The sequence below is a fragment of the Thamnophis sirtalis genome, unplaced genomic scaffold (assembly GCF_051295495.1).
Source record: "Thamnophis sirtalis isolate CommonGarterSnake01/CBP01778 unplaced genomic scaffold, rThaSir2_p1.2 scaffold_11, whole genome shotgun sequence".
In the NCBI taxonomy this organism is placed as follows: domain Eukaryota; kingdom Metazoa; phylum Chordata; class Lepidosauria; order Squamata; family Natricidae; genus Thamnophis; species Thamnophis sirtalis.
The window spans coordinates 62343128-62358413 of record NW_028261391.1 but is presented as its reverse complement, the minus strand read 5'-3'; the positions used below and the strand labels follow the sequence as shown (position 1 = coordinate 62358413).

At 40.9% G+C, this 15286-nt stretch overlaps 1 protein-coding gene across 1 annotated transcript in view; it reads left to right on the top strand.

The window, feature by feature from the left end:
• The window catches only part of LOC148043673 (scavenger receptor cysteine-rich domain-containing protein DMBT1-like), a 63425-nt gene that overhangs the window by 33669 nt on the left and 14470 nt on the right, over positions 1-15286 (top strand). Inside the window, exons 8-11 of the mRNA XM_087725016.1 lie at positions 6177-6287; positions 9185-9223; positions 11691-12002; positions 12815-12832. Of these exons, the coding sequence (XP_087581142.1) occupies positions 6177-6287; positions 9185-9223; positions 11691-12002; positions 12815-12832 (480 nt within the window). The remainder of the gene's footprint in view (positions 1-6176; positions 6288-9184; positions 9224-11690; positions 12003-12814; positions 12833-15286) is intronic.

Below are 15286 nucleotides of genomic sequence, written 5' to 3'. Positions count from 1 at the left end.
TTTATTTTGTCGATCTCAAATGTTGCATTTTGCTTGTGCCTACCGAAATCAAAACAGTTAAAAAGCAATAGCAAATATTTAGATAAAACCCAGGTTATTTTCAAATGTTAAATGGAACAACTAGAAATTCTGATGACTTCATATAATGTTTGATTTTCCTCACTTTCTAAAGACAAAGTCCTATCCAGGATATCTTGGTCAGGCTAACGGTAATAAGATAAGGAATGCAGAAAGTCAATAACTGACAGAAGAATTTCTAGGCAGTCCCAAATACAAGATTTAAGCAGATAAAGAATGTACAAAATCGAAATTCCAAATACATCCGAGTACACCACAAAAAATCAAGAATTCTGGTATCAACGTAATCTTTAATGCAAAGACATTGTGAGGCCATCATTAAGAGTTTTGACACTAGGCCTGCAAGGATGGCACCTTTGCTTCAAGTGTCAACCATTAAGTCATTTAGAATAAAGTCCTCCTTTTTGCTAAAGTTCTGTTCCTGAATGGAACATTCACTGCTCACATTCCCTTATTGCTTAACACAGTGTTTCCCAAACTTTTGACATATGTGTACTCCTTCTATAATTTTCGTAACGCTGAGTACCCCTCATAAAAAACATATGCTTTAATAAAAATGAAGTGCAGTATATTCACGCCGTGTCACGCCTCACAAGACTGCCTAACCGTTAGATAACACTGCAATTCTCCGACATTTAAACAGCTCCACAGCTCAATGTCAACTGTTCATGTTCCCGCAGTTTAAAAATGGCCGAACCCGAGCTGCGCGAAGGATGCGCAGAAGTTCCCGCCATAATGAGTTGCGATACGATGTACGATGGCCCCAGTTCCCATGTAAAAACTGCGATACGCGCCTATGTCTTTCCTTGTTCTGTGGGCGCAGCTAAGCACAGTGCAGTGGATATTCCCACGTGATCCCTACCAAACTCTGGTGCAACGCGTACCCCCACCAAACTCTTCCCGTTACCCCTGGGGGTACGTGTACCACACTTTGGGAAACACTGGCTTAACAGATGTTATAAATTATGGCAGACCTTCCAAAAGCTACTTATGACCAGATCTCAAACTTACAGCTGCTTCAGCACCCCCGTGTACCTTTTCCCTAACAATCAATTGCAGGGATGATACAGTGCCACCTTCTATCTATCTTCCACCACTATCACCCGCAAACATTTCCCCAACAGCTTCCAACTGGCTTTAGGCCTGATCCCTACCAGGCCCCACACACTCCTTCTCAGTTACCTATGTTTCCAGGTAGACAAATTGCATTCTTGGAGCTGTAAATATAACCACTGCTTCTAGAATCATGCCACATGGCCATATAGTGAAACAACCACTCTAGCACTCTTAGAGGTCTTCAAATGGTGGGGGGTGTTTAGCTTGGTGGGATGGGAATCAGGCCAAAAGCTTTGGAGGGGGGGAATGCAACGGGGGTGAGAAAAGCCTTTCGGATTCAAGGGGCAGGAAACAGAGCACAGGGTGTCATTGGGGGGGGGGGGACTTGGGAAGTCCAGGGCAGGTGAACTTGGGCCTGTGCTAGGCCTCCAAAGGCCTCCCCCAGACTTGAGGCACCCTGTGTTCCACTTAACAACTGCCTATTTATTTAATGGTTGTATTGGGAGAGCCGGGATGGAGATCATTAAGTGAGATGCTTCACTAAACAGCCATTGCGACATGCAGATTTAATGGGCAAGCTTCATTACAGCTGTATCTCAAGGACTAGCGGTATTGTAGAGGAGCCATGTTTCATGCATTGTAAGAGCCGAGGTGGCGCAGTGGGTAGAGTGCAGTACTGCAGGCCACTTCAGCTGACTGTTATCTGCAGTTCAGCGGTTCTAATCTCACCGGCTCAAGGTTGACTCAGCCTTCCATCCTTCCGAGGTGGGTAAAATGAGGACCCAGACTGTGGGGGCGATATGCTGACTCTGTAAACCGCTTAGAGAGGGCTGAAAGCCCTATGAAGCGGTATATAAGTCTAACTGCTATTGCTATTGCTAACTGCTATTGCTAAGTTACCAAATCATCTTGGTATCACACATCTGATTTAATAGTGTGCTTTGATGAAAACAAACTTGTGGAAGTCGAATGCTAAGAAAACTTTGGACATAAAATTTAAAAGTGTTGGCAAATTGGTTCAGTTCTACTGACCAAAAGTATAACAGAATAATACAACAATTAATTCAAAATAGGCTAATCTTTAAAACTTTTCATGTCTTTGTTAGCTTTTGGCAAGTGTTTCCTGCTGCAGTTATAAAACTACATTGGAAAAGAATCCTATGTTATATATTTACTTATACAAGATTTCACAATATTCAAGAGACCATTATGAGATAAGCAAACAAGTGGGGGGAAATCACCAACGGACAAATACTTCCCTATATGTAATGGCATCATTGACCTTGTAACCCCGGAACAGATCTTCATATAACTATTTTCCAAAAATAAATAAATGGTCATTTTACCATTTAATGCACCTTTCTGTATAATGCATTTTATTTTGTCGATCTGAAATGTTGCATTTTGCTTGTGCCTACCGAAATCAAAACAGTTAAAAAGCAATAGCAAATATTTAGATAAAACCCAGGTTATTTTCAAATGTTAAATGGAATAACTAGACATTCTGATGAATTCATATAATGTTTGATTTTCCTCGCTTTCTAAAGACAAAGTCCTATCCAGGATAACTTGGTCAGGTTAACGGTAATAAGATAAGGAATGCAGAAAGTCAATAACTGACAGAAGAATTTATAGATAGTCCCAAATACAAGATTTAAGCAGATAAAGAATGTACAAAACCAAAATTCCAAATACGTCCGAGCCCCCCACAAAAAATCAAGAATTCTGGTATCAACGTAATCTTTAATGCAAAAACATTGTGAGGCCATCATTAGGAGTTTTGACACTAGGCCTGCAAGGAGCCGAGGTGGCGCAGTGGTTAGAGTGCAGTACTGCAGGCCACTTCAGCTGACTGTTAGCTGCAGTTTGGCGGTTCAAATCTCACCGGCTCAAGGTTGACTAAGCCTTCCATCCTTCTGAGGTGGGTGAAATGAGGACCCAGACTGTGGGGGCAATATATGCTGACTCTGTAAACCGCTTAGAGAGGGCTGAAAGCCCTATGAAGCGGTATATAAGTCTAACTGCTATTGCTATTGCTAACTGCTATTGCTAAGTTACCAAATCATCTTGGTATCACACATCTGATTTAATAGTGTGCTTTGATGAAAACAAACTTGTGGAAGTCGAATGCTAAGAAAACTTTGGACATAAAATTTAAAAGTGTTGGCAAATTGGTTCAGTTCTACTGACCAAAAGTATAACAGAATAATACAACAATTACTTCAAAATAGGCTAATCTTTAAAACTTTTCATGTCTTCGTTAGCTTTTGGCAAGTGTTTCCTGCTGCAGTTATAAAACCACATTGGAAAAGAATCCTATGTTATATATTTACTTATACAAGATTTCACAATATTCAAGAGACCATTATGAGATAAGCAAACAAGTGGGGGAAATCACCAACAGGCAAATACTTCCTTATATGTCGTGGCATCATTGACCTTGTAATCCTGGAACAGATCTTCATATAATTATTTTCCAAAAATAAATAAATGGTCATTTTACCATTTAATGCACCTTTCTGTATAAGTTTTAAGAATCTGGGGATTACTTAAGACAATTAAGAAAGGGAGGAAAACTGTTTTAAAACAATCAAGGTGACTGAAAATAACAATAAACTTTTTTCATAGTAGTTCAGAAAACAAAATTCAAAGGACTTGTCTTATGACAAAGGTATACTTAGTCTGATATGAAAGCAATTGGCAAAATTAGCATTAAGAAGAAGATAATTCAAACTTCTAGTTATTTTTCTTGATCTTAGCCTTCTTCCAGTGTGTTACAATGGAATGAGTTACACAACCAGCCATTGACCATCTGAACTAATATGCAACTTCAGGTGTGGCAGAGTAAGCAAAAATGTTCTTAGGATAAACTTCTGTTCTTTAAGCCTCACAGAGTACAAACCTTGACTAAACAGTACATAGTTCACCACAAAGAAGGAAGAACATTAAGGCTTGTATACACAGGGTTGAACTGAAGTGGGTTTGCAACTTGTTATAGGTCTAATTGTTTTGTCTGTGCTCATCAGTTCATATTGTATTTCTTATCAATGGTTCATTTCAGGAGTGGGTTCCGGCAGGCATTACTGCCGGTTCACTTATGTGCGTGTTGCACACGTGTGCTTCAGTGGTGGGTTGCTAATCCCGTTCCAACCGAACCGGCGGCATCCTCGTGCACACGCGCAGTTCACGCATGCGTCTTAGCGCCTGTGCGATGCTCCAGCTGCTCGCGGAGACTCGCGCAGGTGCTGTATGTGCCATCCACCTGCTCACGGAGAATCGTGCAGGCGCTGTATGTGCCATGCGCCTGCGTGGAAGCGCAGAAGCCTTCAAAGACCAGTAAGGAGCGCGGGCGGGCGGGTGGGCCCTTCGCCGTTCCCAGAAGTTACTTACTTCCGGGTTCGCCAACCAACCGGTTCGCGGGGACCGCCACGAACCAGTTGAAACCCACTCCTGGTGTGCTTGATGAGCATTGTGTGCACATGCGCAGTGCAATAAAAATGCTTCTGCATGCGCAGAAGCAAAAAACAAAATGGCAGCACCAGGAGAACCAGTTCAGGGGCGTGGCAGGCCTGAGTCACTACCACCACCGGTTGGGCCGAACCGGTCTGAACCATTAGGAAGCCACCACTGGTTCATTTCTAACTGAATATAACATAATAGGTTTCCTTGTGTTAGATACTTGTGTGGACACATCTAGAAAAGTCTATTTTAAGATAAAAATCTGACTTTAAGCAACTTCTATATTTTGGTTTGCACAGAAATGAGACTTTAGCTTTTGTCTCAACTAAAGTGTTGCAGAAAATGACAGGCTTAGACTTCTCAGGATATAGGAAAAATTTATTTGGCAGCCAGGTTCAGAAAGCTAGCCCATGGCTAACATTGCAAGTTCTGAACAAACTTCATTATCGAAGCACGCATTCTTATACATTCTCAAAAGCATTGCAATACGGAGATACTTATCACATTTCTTAGTGGTTACCTTGAGGAGAAAACCTTTAAGGAGATGAGGGTCTTACTTCTCCTTTTGTTTCAGGTATGGCTTACGTGTTATTAACGAACTTTAATTGAACTTTGTGGTTTGGACTTTTGACACAGGTTTTGACATCAGGACGTTGGCTAGAACATCCTGTGGTTAGTGAATGGTGACACTTCCTTTAAGCAACTTCTAACTGTCCCTGTTATTCTATGTCTTCATTCTTATATTTTTTTTTAATCCATATTTTATTCTGCTTCAAAAGGATATATCCAGGGAAACAGGTGCTAAACTAGTATTATAATGCTGATTATTTAAACTCTCCTATACTATCCTAATCACTGGAAAACAAAGATTTTAGTTCATGGACACTTTGGGGTGTATCCTGTAAATGTTTGGTTGCTAATCACAAAAACAATCTGTAATTTAACTTCTTAAGTAATGTTTTATTAAAAAGGAATCTTCTGTTTTTGCCAGAATGATTTAACAAATTTCTTTACACAGGGTGACCACCTCATTTTCTATGCTGACAGTTTGTTAATGGCCTCAGATTATGAGCATGATCCATTAGAAAGATATTTCTTTGGGAATCCATCATTGCTGGCTGTGTATTGTTGAACATTTCAGTGAGATTCTTCAGACACTGAGTGCAAATGAAAATCATCAGCAAAACACTTTTAGCGCTGGGGAACTCATACAGCCTGTCCAAAGCATTATGCCATTAAATACATTATTGTCATTAAAAGTTAATTTCATATTTCTCAAGGTTCCTATGAGATCCAGTCATTTCGAAATTATATTTGCATTCAGTTGGAAGGGGGTCTCTCATCATCCCCAAACGATTTTCAGGAAGCAAACTTTTTTAAAAAAGTATTGTTCAGTGACCAAAGATACAGCTGTCTTTGTGTGTGTGTGTGAGTGGTGTGTGTGTGTGTGTGTGTGTGTTTGCTTGTTTGCATGTGTGTGTATAAGAGAGAGAGAGTTTTTATTGACCTTGTTTTTTTTTCTTCTTTTGTTATTGGCAAAAGAAACAGTAAGCCACTCCCTTAGAAGACTCAATGTATATAAGAACTCAAACTGTTTTTATACAAAAGGAAAAGATCCAGAAGAATGTATACTGCCATGGGACCTACCCTATTTTTAATATTAATTACGGAATTACTCCAGGACGTTGGCTCAAGTAAGATACCTACTATGTGTTTATACTGAACTCTGTGAGGTAGAGAGTTTTCCAAGGGCAAAGATTAGAATGAAGTTAATATCAGGAGTAGGGAAATGCAGATTTAACTGCTAACAATAATCCTGAGACGATTGCACAATGGCTAACAGTTTTATTATTTTATGGTGGCATAAAGTACTTTTTTAAGACTGAATTTAAGAAGAGGAAATTCAGAAGGTAATTGTGTAAGTCTGCTGTACTTAGGACCCACTTGATGAAGTTGTTAAACCCTTTGCATATGTTACCAATATTGCAGCAGAAACATGAGCTTGCTTTTAATTGAGACAAGCAGATTTGGGGAGCTATGGGTTTGCAAAAAAGAAAAAAAGGGAGTGATCAGTGTTTTACCCCACTGTTGTTGTTCAATTTACGCCCACAACAACAGGAGTCTTTATTTATTTTTATTAGCTTAATGACAAGTGAAATGGATCAAAAATGCGGTTCAAATGACTGAGTTCCAGGTGCAGCTGTAGCTTTCAAACAGAAGAATAGATGCCAAGGAGGAATGGCTGGATGGGAATGGATTCATTTCTTATATAATACAGATTCTCAAAATTAGTATTCCTTCTAAAAGTATTGATAAGGACTTAAATGTGCATGAGCATGTAGTGCCCAGCCACCTTCTCATACAGAGCAAATGCATGACCCAACAAATGCGTGTCTGACAAAAGCGTGCCGACAAAATTGCGGTGAGAAAACCGTGATGTGCAATCGCGCCCACAACAGCGCGCTGACAAAAGCGTGATTAGGGTTAAGGTAAGCTTCAGGGTTAGGTTTAGGGTTAGGTTTAGGGTTAGGTTTAGGGTTAGGTTTAGGGTTAGGTTTAGGGTTAGGTTTAGGGTTAGGTTTAGGGTTCTTACGTTGTTTTCACGTTGTTTGTTGAAGGCACGCTTTTGTCGGCATGCTGTTGTCAGTGTGCTGTTGTGGGCGTGATTTCGAGGTCGCGGTTTTTCTTGCCGCAGTTTTGTCGGCGCGCTTTTGTGAACCAAGGCAGGAAGGCAGGAAGGCAGGAAGGCAGGAAGGCAGGAAGGCAGGGAAGGGAAGGGGAGGGGAGGGGAGGGGAGGGAGGGAGGGAGGGAGGGAGGAAGGAAGGAAGGAAGGAAGGAAGGAAGGAAGGAAGGAAGGAAGGAAGGAAATTCCAGACTCTGTAGGCAATCAATCAGTGAAAACTTATTATCATTGATTAATTCAGAATAAGCTATAGCACAATATTTAGCTACACAGAAAACGTATCTGCGTCTGCCAATAAAATGAAAAGTATGAAATATATCAGGTGCATCTGATCTGTTAGTTAAAACCAAAAATATAACAACTGAGTGATATAATAGAACATGATATATCTCAGGTTCTCAATCTCCTTTGAACTATAAGGACAGATCCAGGGTATTCAGATTTGGGGTCTTATAAAACTAATCCTTCAACCCCACTAAATCCAATGTTACCTTTTTGTATAAATTAAAGCGCTTATAAATATAATAATAGTATTAAGCAGCCCTTGAAGAGCATTTGGAGACTTCAGCTTGTCCAGAATGCAGCCGCGCGAGCGATCGTGGGTGCACCTCGGTACACCCACATAACACCTATCCTCCACGAGCTGCACTGGCTGCCTATTGGTCTTCGGATACGCTTCAAGGTGCTAGTCGTCACTTATAAAGCCCTTCATGGTATTGGACCTGGGTACTTGAGAGACCGCCTGCTGCCAATTACCTCCAACAGACCGATTAGATCCCACAGATTAGGCCTCCTCCGAATTCCATCCACTGGCCAATGCCGATTGGCGACCACCTGGAGGAGGGCCTTCTCTGTGGCTGCTCCGGCCCTCTGGAACGAGCTCCCCGTGGAGATTCGGACCCTCACCCCCCTCCAGGTCTTCCGCAAAGCCCTTAAAACCTGGCTGTTCCGACAGGCCTGGGGCTAATGAGTTCTTGTCCCCACTCGAATGGTGTGGCTGTTGATTGTTTTTAAATTGTGGTATTGTTTTGTCCATGTCTTTTTCCTGTTTGTATCCCCACCCCTGACTTGGTTTGTGAGCCGCCCTGAGTCCCTCTGGGAATAGGGCGGCATAGAAATACAATCAAATCAAATCAAATTAAATTAAAGCTAAATTTTTGGGCTATTTTTGGACACTGTTGACACTGTCAACAGCGATAAATCAAAAGTAGCGTTAAGCGGAACTTTTTTGCATGATAATTGGCTTGCAAACCTTATTTATCAGTAAAAGCCATTGATTTCCATCTGATTCGATTATTTTTAAAAAAAGATGGGAATCAGACTGCAATCCAAAATGAATAAACCAATTAGATTTCTTTTGGACTACTATATCTGATCTGGAGAAATTCAAGCAACCACGAGATGGCAGCAAGGAATGAGAAGTTTCTCTATAGAGCATTTTAATTGCCATCTTGGAGTTGGCCAGATATTTTTTTTCACCTGGATGTGGTAGCTTTACAAATACAAATTTCTAGTTGAATTAGTGCAAGAACAAAAGTGAGTATTAGGTTTCAGTAGGTTTTTTTTTTTACTTCTAATGACCCACTTTTAGAGCGACTATAAATATGGAAAGGATTCCTAACATTACATTGGTATAATAATGGCTTGCTCTCCATTTTTTACATTGGGCAGGTTACTAAAAGTAAAGATTTAGCTCCCCCTTTTGGAACTATGCCTTATGCCTTAATTTTGGGGATTAATTTTTTTGATTTTTAGATTTTGATTCTTTTAGTCAATGTTCCTGTGTATGAATTCAATGTTCTTTGTACAGTGCAATCAAAGGGTTTGTATGCCTTTGGAAATTATTCTCATAATAGCAATGATGGTGATCATTATTGTAATAATCTGCTCTTTTCATCTCAATTTAGTGCCAGCTCTATCTACCGTGGGGACACCTCCAACTCCAGGTTAGTGTGACTGCATACAACACTGGGTTAGTCTGATGGAATATCAGACTAAACTTGATTTTTTAAAATCTTAGCACATATGAATCTTATATTTCATACCTTCTTATCTTTAGTAAAGCAAAATGAGCATCTAGGAAAAATGTGCTTTTTGCAAAGGCAAAAATTTCCCTTTGAAAAATACAACTTTCTTAAAAAATGTTTTTATTTTCCATTTTTTCATTTTCATACACTCATATATATACTGTGCATAGCCGGGGCCATACAACATTAAACAATAATCACAGCAATTCCTCTTGTCAACAATACCCCCAAAAATAGAAACGCAATATACCTCTTCCACTCTCCATACACCTCTTTCTTCCACCTCCCTCCAACTTTCTATCTTCCCTCCATCATTCCCCTCTACCCTACTTCCCCTCGCCCTCTACCACTCCTCTCTCCAGATTCGCTCCTCCCCTTCCTTCTCACCCTCCCTCCCATCCTCTCTCCCGCCCTCTCTATCCATCTTTCTTCTATCCCACTCCTCTTCCCCTTGGTGTATTTCCACTATATGTCAATGTATTCAACTTGTCCTATTTTTACAGAGAAATTAAAGAGAAACAGTATACATGTGAAGTTGCATTACATTGAAATCTAACACATAGTATATATCCCTCCCTCCCCCCACCCTCCCCCCCAACACCCCACCTCCCCCCCCAACTTCCCAGAGCCCGTACATGGTATAGATTTTTAACAAACACAGTCTAAAATATATTGAGAAAAAAGAAATTTAAAAAAGAGGTTAATAACATCTCTACATTGATCTTAGCTTCTTCCTGTTACACTAACTTTGAACAGTTTAAATTATTCCTGATCTTAAGCATAGGCTATCTGGAATTTCTTAGTCCCGTATTTGTTTTGTATATAGTCAATCCAAAATACAACTTTCTTTTACATCACATCCCCAACCACATATAATATAAAATCAACCACAGGAAGATTCTCATTTAGATATGGGGAAGAAATTAGTCTGGTGCACATTTTAATGAAAATTTCCTATTATTTTGTATTTTTAATCTAATATACCTGTTCAAAATTGTATTGGGAAAATTGTTTGTGAAAATTGAATTGCAATGCAATATTCTTATGCTATTTCTCATGTCCATCAAGTGTTTATATTAAGGAAGCACACTTAAAAAGCATGTATATTGATGCTAATGGTATTCAAAAATGCTTTGTATTTGAGTAAATGTCTTGCAAAACATTATTGTTAATCAGAAAATGCATGCAAAAATGTGTAGAACAGAACTGTGCAATTGTGAAACATGAGAACTCAGCTTAGAATTAGATGTGAAACTTGGATGTTTGTCACAGGACATAAAGCAAAATAAAAAAGCACTTCCAGGATAGCTTGGGGGGGGGGGGGAAATACTTACCAGTAAGTGGTAGGAATTTTCGCAGAGTTTTCTACCACCCTTCCTTAAAAATACAGTAAATACATATAAATGCCTACTATTCTGCCATTTAAAACTCACTTTGCATTAAAGTACTGTTTGAAGAAATTTTCAGTCTTGAGGTACCTATACAGAGGTGGGTTTAGGATTTAGGATTTTAGGATTTTATTAGTATTTATAGGCCGCCCTTTTCCCTGAGGGGACTCAGGGCGGCTTACATAAAATAAGGAAGGGAGGGTACAGACAATAGACACAAACAATACATAGAAGTAAAATAGTAAGCAGCATTCATTCATCATTCGGGTGGGGACAAATTAGCTTTATCCCCAGGCCTGACGGGCTAGCCAGGTCTTAAGGGCTGTGCGGAAGGTCTGGACGGTGGTGAGGGTACGAATCTCCACGGGGAGATCGTTCCAAAGGGTCGGAGCTACTACTGAAAAGGCTCTCCTCCGTGTAGTTGCCAGTCGGCACTGACTGGCAGGTGGAACTCGGAGGAGGCCTAATCTATGCGATCTAATTGGTCTGAACTGAACTAATTGGTTCCTACCAGTTCGCACCTATTCGGTAGAACCGGTTCGTCAAATCTACCGAACCGGTTAGAAGAGGTTCCACCAGTGGACCTGGAAAGCAGGCCACACCTACAGAAGAGGTCCCCAAAATTTTTGAAACCCACCACTGGCAAGGATCTTGTAACTTGACAGCTTTAAGACTTGCATGCTTCAATGCCAGAGTTTCTGAATAGCTACTTGGACCGACCTAAGTACTAATTCATAATTTCATATCCAGTCACATGGGTGGCAAGCCACTCCCATAAAGGAGGCCACACCCACAGAGTAGGTTCCAACAATGTTTGAAACCCACCACTGTACCTATATGATAGTTTTCCAGATGCTGGCACTATAATTCCCAGAATACTGGATTATACACCCAGAATCAGGGAAGTCTATTCTGTGAAATGAAAGAACCAAACCTACTCTATTTTATTCACTTCCAGATGTAAATAATACTAATGTGTTCACTCTGATCTTGCATAGGACTTTCTCTGAGACTTGCCGACACTTACAACTATTGTGAGGGACGCTTGGAAGTGTATTATGAAGGAGACTGGGGAACTGTCTGTGACCACAACTGGGATATAAAAGATGCTCAGGTTGTTTGCCAACAATTAGGATGTGGGAATGCTGTGGAAGTCTCGCCCTATCCTAAATTTGGCTCAGGCTCAGGCAAAATTGTCCTAAGTGACGTACAATGCAAAGGAGATGAATTTTTTCTATGGGATTGTGAAAACGCTGGATGGGAAGTGCATAACTGCAGTCATCAACAGGATGTTACTGTTCTCTGTTCAGGTACGTGCGGGTTTTCTTAAGTCTTGATTTTTACTGGAAGTGTGGAATCAATATGGTTATTCACTAAATAGTACTGTAGATCAGCGGCCCCCAACTTTCTGGGCACCAGCCAAGGTGGCGCAGTGGTTAGAGTGCAGCACTGCAGGCTACTTCAGCTGACTGCAATTCTGCAGTTCGGCTGTTCAAATCTCACCGGCTCAGGGTTGACTCAGCCTTCCATCCTTCCGAGGTGGGTAAAATGAGGACCCGGATTGTTGGGGCCAATATGCTGACTCTGTAAACCGCTTAGAGAGGGCTAAAAGCCCTATGAAGCGGTATATAAGTCGAACTGCTATAAGAGCCGAGGTGGCGCAGTGGTTAGGGTGCAGTACTGCAGGCCACTTCAGCTGACTGTTATCTGCAGTTCGGCAGTTCAAATCTCACCGGCTCAGGGTTGACTCAGCCTTTCATCCTTCCGAGGTGGGTAAAATGAGGACCCAGATTGTGGGGGCGATATGCTGACTCTGTAAACCGCTTAGAGAGGGCTGAAAGCCCTATGAAGCGGTATATAAGTAATGAGATCAACAGCCCCAGGCCTGCCAGAATAGCCAGGTTTTAACAGCTTTTCGGAAGGCCATGAGAGTGGGCAAGGTCCGGATCTCTGGGGGTAGTTCATTCCACGGGTCGGAGCGGCCACAGAGAAGGTGGTGCTGTTTGTGCTAAGCAGTAGTGTCTTAAGCAAAGATCTTAAATAAAAAAGTTTAAACAATGCTGATGTGATAATGATAAATTAATCATTAATGCTTTAATTTTATGAAAATTGTTTTTTACAGATGAAAAACAGAAACCATGTAAGTTTTCTTTTTCATGTTTATGAATATTTTCCTTACATAATTATAATGTACCAGACTGTGGAGCATCTTATCAAAGCAGGTATCCTCCAGTTTTTTGGGATTTCATCACTACTGGTGGGAAATAGGTTGCAAAGGGCTGCTTTGGGAATATTTTTTACATTAAAAGTCTTCACAATAATAGGGTTAATGATTCACACTATGTGTCAGAACCTCTCCATTAGATAATTAGGAAAGAAGACCACGAGACTCCATGTGTAGAAATCAAGTGTACTTTTACTAATTATAAATGATTAAAGGCATAGCGAAGCGAAGTCTGATTATTTAGGCGCGAAAGCAATTGATATATAGAATAGCCCATTCCCCACCCCTTGGCATCACAGTTACAGTCATAATTCTCTCAAGTGTCAGGTGTGTGATAACTTCAAAAGGCATCACGAAGATGGAATGTCGGTGCCGTTAGTCCTGGCGGGAATCTCCTACGCATGCGTAGTCCGACAGGCAGCTGAACTACAGAACCTTCCTCCAGCACAATGAGTAACCCCTCCCAAATACCATGCCCTCCCTCCCCGTTTCATGGCAGCCGAAGCAACAGCAAAGCAGAGGCTGACACTATGGAGTTTGCTATCAACTTTTGAATGCTTGTGATTTTGCAAGATCTATGGAACTAAGACCACCATAAATTTTTATAATTATAGTTCTTAGGGAAGATTATGAATAAAACCATTAGTAGATATTACTATGGATGTGGTTAATTCAAAATTCTGAAATTCTGTTCGTGTAGGATTGCTTTACCTTCAAAAGGTGCATTGCTCAGAACCAAATGAAGAAGGCAAAGAAGCATGAAATTAACGTGCCAGTGATAGAACTCTGATGACGAAGTAATAACCAGAAACCAATATGGGTTTGTCAAAAACAGATCATACTAGACAAAACTTATTTCATTCTTTGACAAAGTGGCAAATTAGTAAACCAGCAAAATGCTGTGGATATAATTTACTTGGACTTCAGTAAGGCATTTTATAAAGTAGATCACAACCTACTACGTCATAAAATAGAAAAATGTGGATTAAACAGCATCACTATCAGATGGATTTGTAACTGGCTGACCAAACACACTCAATGTGTAGTCTTTAATGGAAACTGCTTCTATATGGAGAGAAATATGCAGTGGGGGAGTCCAAGATTTTGTCTTAGGCCCAGTACTCTTTAACAATTTAGATGAGGGGATAGAAAGGGAACTCAGAGCCGAGGTGGCGCAGTGATTAAATGCAGCACTGCAGGCTACTTCAGCTGACTGCAGTTCGGCTGTTCAAATCTCACCGGCTCAGGGTTGACTCAGCCTTCCATCCTTCCGAGGTGGGTAAAATGAGGACCCGGATTGTTGTTGGGGGCAATACGCTGACTCTGTAAACCGCTTAGAGAGGGCTGAAAGCCCTATGAAGCGGTATATAAGTCTAACTGCTATTGCTATTGCTATTGCTAACTCATCAAACTTGTAGATGACACCAAGCTGGCAGTAATAGCTAGAAGATAAGCTCAAGATACAGAAGGAGAGGAATCTTGGAGTGCTAGTGGACATTTAAAGATGAGCCAGTGTGCTGCAGCTGCCAAAAAATAATGCATTAACGGGGTGCAGAATCAAGATGACGGGAAGTGTTAATGTTACTTTATAATGCCTTGGTAAAACAGCACTTGGAATATTGCATCCAGTTTGGTGGCCAAGGTATAAAAAAAAATGTTGAGACTCTAGTCTAGAAAGAGTGCAGAAAAGAGCAACAAAGATGATTAAAAGACTAGAGACTAAAATATAGAAAGAATGGTTGCAGGAATTGGGTATGTCTAGTTCAGGGGTAGTCAACCTTTTTATAACTACCACCAGAGGTGGGTTCCTACCAGTTCGCACCTATTCGGTAGAACCGGTTCGTCAAATCTACCGCACCGGTTAGAAGAGGTTCCACCAGTGGACCCGGAAAGCAGGCCACACCTACGGAAGAGGTTCCAAAAATTTTTGAAACCCACCACTGGTCCTTGGATATGATTATTCTACACTATCATGCTCATGTTTATAAAACTCAGTGCCTCTGTGAAAGGTAAGGATGACTACTGCGTTTGTGGTGCAATCAGAACATTGCGTGTGTTGAAGTTGTTTTAACGCAAACCAAAGATGCCTTTTAAAAAACAAGTTTACATCATATTCTTATGCATGCCAGTGCTGTGTGTGAGGCAATTTAAGGTGGTTCTGACAACTGTCGTCAGCATCTTCATATCTGGTCACATGGGCAGCAAGCCACTCCCATCCAGTCACATGAGCAGCAAGCCACTCCCACAAAAGAGGCCACACCCACAGAGTAGGTTCGAACAATTTTTGAAAGCCACCACTGACTACCACCCACTTTTGTATCTCTGTTAGTAGTAAAAATTCCTAACCGCCCACCAGTTCCACAGTAATGG